Source organism: Haliotis cracherodii, unplaced genomic scaffold (assembly GCF_022045235.1).
Source record: "Haliotis cracherodii isolate W230 unplaced genomic scaffold, xgHalCrac1.p SCAF_2, whole genome shotgun sequence".
NCBI classification, from domain to species: Eukaryota; Metazoa; Mollusca; class Gastropoda; order Lepetellida; family Haliotidae; genus Haliotis; species Haliotis cracherodii.
In genome coordinates, this window is record NW_027266275.1 from 75,038,646 (window position 1) to 75,046,868 (window position 8,223).

An 8,223-nucleotide genomic window follows, 5' to 3' on the forward strand; every position below is an offset into this window, starting at 1 on the left:
AGGATCTCAAACAAGCAAACTTTCAAACTGTTTAATCCCAGCATTATTGATGTGCCAATCCAATGTGGTAATAAGATCATTAACCGAATCTTATCAATCAGTCAATGCACCCTTTGAATGCAACTTTGCATAAGCATCAGCACAACACCCTCATACACAGTCCGAACTGGTGCATGCTTATTGCATATAAGTTTACATTCATAGTCTAACCAATGTTTTCGGATACGATGCTCAGATGTTCGAGTCCGAGTCTTTCCAAATATAGCTGCATATATCAGAATGGTTCCCTCAGTAGTTGCTGAACAAGCAACGAAGGCTGAGTGACAGATTGGGACATTGCGACAGGAAGTATCTGCTGTATAGCACAGGATAGGTGACCTATTCCATTGACATCTGCTTCTATTTCTCACGATATAATTGCTGTAGTTGTAGCTGATTTGGGTTGTGTTGGTTGCCGGTGATCTTTTGTCCGTTTTTATAACGTATTGCATTGTTTAGCTATGTCTTTTTATGGTTTACCACACTTGCATTTTTTAATTACAATTCTGAGATAACCTGTCCTTTGTCGACAGGTTTCATATATTCTAAATGTATTATTTCTTTTAAACCCAACTCACTTACTCATTTATTTTTATTAACTCACTCACACAAGTATTCATTCACTATATCATCATATCATGTTGACAGTAGTGGGTGTGAGATATGTTGTCAGCATCCGGTTTGATATAACGACAATATTGGCTTGTGATATTTACGAGACATATTTGGTCTGAGAATTTGACGACGGTGTCGCATATATGTTTTTGACATTCGAGTCTGAGATGACAACAGTAGATGTCATATGTTGACAATAGTAGACCGCAGACGCTGACCATAGTTGAACATAGTTGGAATAATATGTCTACAGTACCCCTTGGCACTCGATGTGGTATCCTTGTCTGTCATTGTGGTGGAACGACAAGAGTATTTGTCTGTCGGTGTGTTAGTGTGACGGGGACCCTTGTCTGTCAGTGTGGTAGTGTGACGGGAGTCCTTGTATGTCAGTGTGGTAGTGTGACGGGAGTCCTTATCTGTCAGTGCGGTAGTGTGACGGAAGTCGTTATCTGTCAGTGTGTTATTGTGACGGGAGTCCTTATCTGTCAGTGTGGTGGTGTGGCGGGAGTCCTTGTCTGTCAGTATAGTAGTGTGACGGGAGCCCCTATCTGTCAGTGTGGTAGTGTGACCGGTCCCTTGTCTGTCGGTGTGGTAGTGTGACGGGACCCTTGTCTGTCAATGTGTTAGTGTGACGGGAGTCCTTATCTGTCAGTGTGGTGGTGTGACGGAAGTCCTTATCTGTCAGTGTGTTATTGTGACGGGAGTCCTTATCTGTCAGTGTGTTATTGTGACGGGAGTCCTTATCTGTCAGTGTGGTGGTGTGACGGGAGTCCTTATCTGTCAGTGTGTTATTGTGACGGGAGTCCTTATCTGTCAGTGTGTTATTGTGACGGGAGTCCTTATCTGTCAGTGTGGTGGTGTGACGGAAGTCCTTATCTGTCAGTGTGGTGGTGTGACGGAAGTCCTTATCTGTCAGTGTGTTATTGTGACGGGAGTCCTTATCTGTCAGTGTGTTATTGTGACGGGAGTCCTTATCTGTCAGTGTGGTGGTGTGACGGGAGCCCTTATCTGTCAGTGTGGTGGTGTGACGGAAGTCCTTATCTGTCAGTGTGTTATTGTGACGGGAGTCCTTATCTGTCAGTGTGGTGGTGTGACGGAAGTCCTTGTCTGTCAGTGTGTTATTGTGACGGAAGTCCTTATCTGTCAGTGTGTTATTGTGACGGGAGTCCTTATCTGTCAGTGTGGTGGTGTGACGGGAGTCCTTATCTGTCAGTGTAGTAGTGTGACGGGAGCCCTTATCTGCCAGTGTGGTGGTGTGACGGAAGTCCTTGTCTGCCAGTGTGACAGTGTGACGGGAGCCCTTGTCTGTCAGTGTGACGGGGATCCTTTTCTGTCAGTGTGACAGTGTGACGGGAGCCCTTGTCTGTCAGTGTGGTAGTGTGAAGGGAGCCCTTATCTGCCAGTGTAGTAGTGTGGCGGGAGCCCTTGTCTGTCAGTGTGGTAGTGTGACGGGAGTCCTTGTCTGTCAGTGCGGTAGTGTGACGGGAGCCCTGTCTGTCAGTGTGGTAGTGTGATGGGAGTCCTTGTCTGTCAGTGCGGTAGTGTGACGGGAGCCCTTGTCTGTCAGTGTGGTAGTGTGACGGGAGTCCTTGTCTGTCAGTGCGGTAGTGTGACGGGAGCCCTTGTCTGTCAGTGTGGTAGTGTGACGGGAGTCCTTGTCTGTCAGTGCGGTAGTGTGACGGGAGCCCTGTCTGTCAGTGTGGTAGTGTGATGGGAGCACTTGTCTGCCAGTGTAGTAGTGTGAAGGGAGCCCTTATCTGTCAGTGTAGTAGTGTGACGGGAGCCCTTGTCTGTCAGTGTGATAGTGTGACGGGAGCCCTGTCTGTCAGTGTGGTAGTGTGATGGGAGCACTTGTCTGCCAGTGTAGTAGTGTGAAGGGAGCCCTTATCTGTCAGTGTGGTAGTGTGACGGGGGGATCCTTGTCTGTCAGTGTGGTAGTGTGAAGGGAGCCCTTATCTGCCAGTGTAGTAGTGTGACGGAAGTCCTTATCTGTCAGTGTGGTAGTGTGACGGGAGTCCTTATCTGTCAGCGTGGTGGTGTGACGGGACCCTTGTCTGTCCGTGTGGTAGTGTGACGGGAGCCCTGTCTGTCAGTATGATAGTGTGACGGGAGCCCTGTCTGTCAGTGGGATAGTGTGACGGCGGCCCTTGTCTGTCAGTGTGGTGGTGTGACGGGAGTCATTGTCTGCCAGTGTGACAGTGTGACGGGAGTCCTTCTCTGTCAGTGTGACGGGGATCCTTTTCTGTCAGTGTGACAATGTGACGGGAGCCCTTGTCTGTCAGTGTGACGGGGATCCTTGTCTGTCAGTGTGGTAGTGTGATGGGAGCACTTGTCTGCCAGTGTAGTAGTGTGAAGGGAGCCCTTATCTGTCAGTGTGGTAGTGTGACGGGGGGACCTTTGTCTGTCAGTGTGGTAGTGTGAAGGGAGCCCTTATCTGCCAGTGTAGTAGTGTGACGGGAGCCCTTGTCTGTCAGTGTAGTAGTGTGAAGGGAGCCCTTGTCTGTCAGTGTAGTAGTGTGACGGGAGTCCTTATCTGTCAGTGTGGTAGTGTGACGGGGGGATCCTTGTCTGTCAGTGTGGTAGTGTGAAGGGAGCCCTTATCTGCCAGTGTAGTAGTGTGACGGGAGCCCTTGTCTGTCAGTGTGGTAGTGTGAAGGGAGCCCTTGTCTGTCAGTGTGGTAGTGTGACGGGAGTCCTTGTCTGTCAGTGTGGTAGTGTGACGGGGATCCTTTTCTGTCAGTGTGGTAGTGTGATGGGAGCACTTGTCTGCCAGTGTAGTAGTGTGACGGGGGGATCCTTGTCTGTCAGTGTGGTAGTGTGACGGGGGGATCCTTGTCTGTCAGTGTGGTAGTGTGAAGGGAGCCCTTATCTGCCAGTGTGGTAGTGTGACGGGAGCCCTGTCTGTCAGTGTGGTAGTGTGATGGGAGTCCTTGTCTGTCAGTGCGGTAGTGTGACGGGAGCCCTTGTCTGTCAGTGTGGTAGTGTGACGGGAGCCCTTGTCTGTCAGTGTGGTAGTGTGACGGGAGTCCTTGTCTGTCAGTGCGGTAGTGTGACGGGAGCCCTGTCTGTCAGTGTGGTAGTGTGATGGGAGCACTTGTCTGCCAGTGTAGTAGTGTGAAGGGAGCCCTTATCTGTCAGTGTAGTAGTGTGACGGGAGCCCTTGTCTGTCAGTGTGATAGTGTGACGGGAGCCCTGTCTGTCAGTGTGGTAGTGTGATGGGAGCACTTGTCTGCCAGTGTAGTAGTGTGAAGGGAGCCCTTATCTGTCAGTGTGGTAGTGTGACGGGGGGATCCTTGTCTGTCAGTGTGGTAGTGTGAAGGGAGCCCTTATCTGCCAGTGTAGTAGTGTGACGGAAGTCCTTATCTGTCAGTGTGGTAGTGTGACGGGAGTCCTTATCTGTCAGCGTGGTGGTGTGACGGGACCCTTGTCTGTCCGTGTGGTAGTGTGACGGGAGCCCTGTCTGTCAGTGGGATAGTGTGACGGCGGCCCTTGTCTGTCAGTGTGGTGGTGTGACGGGAGTCATTGTCTGCCAGTGTGACAGTGTGACGGGAGTCCTTCTCTGTCAGTGTGACGGGGATCCTTTTCTGTCAGTGTGACAATGTGACGGGAGCCCTTGTCTGTCAGTGTGACGGGGATCCTTTTCTGTCAGTGTGGTAGTGTGATGGGAGCACTTGTCTGCCAGTGTAGTAGTGTGAAGGGAGCCCTTATCTGTCAGTGTGGTAGTGTGACGGGGGGACCTTTGTCTGTCAGTGTGGTAGTGTGAAGGGAGCCCTTATCTGCCAGTGTAGTAGTGTGACGGGAGCCCTTGTCTGTCAGTGCGGTAGTGTGACGGAAGTCCTTATCTGTCAGTGTGGTAGTGTGACGGGAGTCCTTATCTGTCAGCGTGGTGGTGTGACGGGAGTCCTTGTCTGTCAGTATAGTAGTGTGACGGTAGCCCCTATCTATCAGTGTGGTAGTGTGACGGGACCCTTGTCTGTCAATGTGTTAGTGTAACGGGAGCACTTGTCTGTCAGTGTGGTGGTGTGACGGAAGTCCTTGTCTGTCAGTGTGTTATTGTGACGGGAGTCCTTATCTGTCAGTGTGGTGGTGTGACGGAAGTCCTTGTCTGTCAGTGTGGTGGTGTGACGGGACCCTTGTCTGTCAGTGTGTTATTGTGACGGGAGTCCTTATCTGTCAGTGTGGTGGTGTGACGGGAGTCCTTGTCTGTCAGTGTGTTATTGTGACGGGAGTCCTTATCTGTCAGTGTGGTAGTGTGACGGGGTGACCCTTGTCTGTCAATGTGACAGTGTGACGGTAGCCCTTATCTGCCAGTGTAGTAGTGTGGCGGGAGCCCTTGTCTGTCCGTGTAGTAGTGTGACGGGAGCCCTGTCTGTCAGTGTGGTAGTGTGACGGGAGATCTGTCTGTCAGTGTGGTAGTGTGACGGCGGCCCTTGTCTGTCAGTGCGGTGGTGTGACGGGAGCCCTTGTCTGTCAGTGTGGTAGTGTGACGGGGTGACCCTTGTCTGTCAATGTGACAGTGTGACGGTAGCCCTGTGTGGTGGTACGACGAGAGTATTTGTCTGTCAGTGTAGTAGTGTGACGGGAGCCCTTGTCTGTGAGTTTGTTAGTGTGACGGGAGCCCTTGTCTGTCAGCGCGGTGGTACAAGGAGAGTGTTTTTCTGTCAGTATGGCAGTATGAAGGGAGCCCTTGTCTATCAGTGTGTTCGTGTGACGGGGGCCCCTGTCTGTAAGTACGGTCCTTGTCTGTAAGTGTGGTAGTGTGAGGGGAGTCCTAGTCTGTCATTGTGACAATGTGACGTCACGGGAATCTTTGGGATTTCTCTCTCAGTGACGTAGTGTGACGGGAGCCCATGTCTATCAGTTTGACAGTGTGATGGGGGCCTTGTCAATCAGTGTGATGGGAGCCATTGTCTATCAGTGTGATGGGAGTCCTTGTCTATCAGTGTGATGGGAGCCCTTGTCTATCAGTGCTACGACGAGAGTCATTTACTGTCGGTGTGGCAGTGTGACGGGAGCCCTTGTCTATCAGTGTGACGGGAGCCCTTGTCTATCAGTGTGATGGGAGCCCTTGTCTATCAGTGTGATGGGAGCCCTTGTCTATCAGTGTGATGGGAGCCCTTGTCTATCAGTATGACGGGAGCCCTTGTCTATCAGTGCTACGACGAGTCATTTACTGTCGGTGTGGTAGTGTGACGGGAGCCCTTGTCTATCACTGTGATGGGAGCCCTTGTCTATCAGTGTGATGGGAGCCCTTGTCTATCAGTATGACGGGAGCCCTTGTCTATCAGTGCTACGACGAGAGTCATTAACTGTCAGTGTGGTAGTGTGACAGGGGCCCTTGTTTGTCAGTGTGATACTGTGACGGGTCCCTTGTCTGTAAGTGTTGTAGTGCGACGTGGCCTTTGTCTGCAAGTGTGACGGGGGTCGTTGTCAGGCAGTGTGTTAGTGTGACGGGGCCCTTCTCTATTAGTGTGACAGTTTGACGGAAGCCCTTGTCTGTCAGTGTGACGGGGTCCCTTGTCTGTCATTGTGGTAGTGTGACGGGGCCCTTCTCTATCAGTGTGACAGTGTGACGGGGGCCCTTGTCTGTCAGTGTTGTAGTGTGAGGGAAGTCCTTGTCTGTCGGTGTGGTAGTGTGACGAGAATCCTTGTCTGTCAGTGCGACAGTGTGACGGGAGTCCTTGTCTGTAAGTATGGTAGTGTGACGGAAGCCCTTGTCAAGTACAGCTAACCACATGTATTTCAGGCTTCCTAATGATGATGAACATGGAACAGACCTCACAAACACAACTTTAACAGTGTTTCTGGCACTGAAATGTATCTCATGAACACAACAAGCTTGCTTTGCACGAGGTTTTCAAGGGTTCATTTGATTGGTTGGTATAGTGAATATATAGTTTGGTAGTGTGGCCTTCTGATGACTGTGCTGTTCCCTCCCAGTAGATTCATTTCTTCGTCAGCTTTTTTCGAGAACATTTCTGCTGTGGTCACATGAAGTTTATAGTTCATTACAATGAAATAAGATTTAATGTTTATGTATTGCTTTTGTTGGTAATGTGTATAACGTGTGTTTTAAAGTTATGTTATGAAGTAATGTAAATTGTGGCATTGTTTCTGTTTGGAAAGTACATTTAGAAGGTTGTACTTGAAACCCGAGGACAGGTCCATTCCTCTTTTGGGATGGCTTCCAAAGCTCCGTAAACCTCCGAACAAAGAGAGATACATGGATGGGTCCAGCAAATGTACAACCGAATCCCTGTCTCAAAGATTAACTATAATCTTTAAGACAATCAAGGAAGGATTTTCCTTATTTTTCCAGATAGTATTTAAGATAAGTGGAATTAATACCGAGTGGATTCTCAAAATTCAGAGGATTTGCTTGACTTTTTACAATCTCAGAAAAGAACCAGATTCAATTCTGTCACTCCTTTTCTTTTTCAACATTGTACACCCCTTTTCCAAATGATAAACGTATGGGAAAGCTTCATTCCTTGATCCACGGGGCTTTGGTTGCAAAACGTGGATACCATACATATCTATCTTCAGAGGTTCAGGTCAATTTCTCAGAAATGAAAGCAAATGCCATCTAAAATTTACTGAGAAAACATTGACATCTATGTAAAATGTTCGGTAAGATATTAAGAAGTAGGCATCCCCATGGGCACCAATTGTGCTCCCCTGTTTCCTGATCTGTTCTTTGTGTACATGAATCGGAATTTGTGATCGGATTGGCCAAGTCAAAACAAGGTAATTTGGCCATGAGGTTTTACTTAAGCATCAGGCATATCGATGATTTGATATGATATCGTTCAATAATCATCAAATAGTCAACTGCCTTCCACCGATTTACCCACTTGAATGAGAAATAAAGGAAACAAATGGCACCGTCTTATTTGTTTCATATTTGGATCTGTGCCTGAAGACACAAGACTGAATGACAAGAGGAATGACTTCAACCTTCCAATAGTCAACTTGACCTTTATGTCGAGCAATGTTCATGCAGCTCCAGTCCTTGGAGTCTATATACATTTCACAATCTTTGAGGTACAGCCGAACATGTTCTTCCCACGACGACTACAAAGAGTGTCATACGATTCTTGCTCAGAAGTTGTTTGATCAAAGGTTACAACAATCAAGGCATCAGTTAAGCTTTCAAAAAGTCAGTGACAAGAATAATGTCCGATGCAATTCACTTTTTTTACTTGTACCATATGTTTCAGTGTTGTTGACATTTTCAGGAAAACGACTGACTTGTCTTTGCCTGTGTTTGTGACGGATGCTACCGGTGAGCAGGATACGCTCACCTTTACGCAAACACATGGTATCATAACTATTTGATAGTGATTTATTAACACATGCTCCTGATAGAGTCGGAATCGTATCCACTTTTTCTTGTGACTATGGAAAGAGTTTTGTCGCTTTTATTTGTGTACCTTAATAGGCGTACATTGTTGAACAGTTCATCGTTAACTTGTTTTTAAACATAGCTTGACTTATTGGCTGGTGGGTTTTTTACTACTCATGTTTATATTTTTCTTGTTCAGGCCATTCTGGTTATCTCTATGGCAA

General features: G+C 48.2%; 1 protein-coding gene across 1 annotated transcript; it reads right to left on the reverse strand.

The window, feature by feature from the left end:
• Nucleotides 1-1,198: 1,198 nt before the first annotated feature.
• Nucleotides 1,199-7,974, reverse strand: LOC139467801 (uncharacterized). Its single transcript, XM_071249308.1, has 2 exons — nucleotides 7,906-7,974; nucleotides 1,199-1,984 (listed from the first exon to the last, which is right to left on the reverse strand). Exons 1-2 carry the CDS (start codon nucleotides 7,972-7,974, stop codon nucleotides 1,199-1,201), a joined length of 855 nt encoding a protein of 284 aa, XP_071105409.1.
• Nucleotides 7,975-8,223: the final 249 nt, after the last annotated feature.

Excerpts from the sequence above, each read along its gene's own strand:
- LOC139467801 (XM_071249308.1), bottom strand. The coding sequence starts at position 7,974 with ATGTGTTTGCGTAAAGGTGAGCGTATCCTGCTCACCGGTAGCATCCGT. Across the intron at positions 1,985-7,905 it reads ACAAACACAGGCAAAGACAA|AAAAGGATCCCCGTCACACT; the intron begins GTCAGTCGTTTT and ends TCACACTGACAG.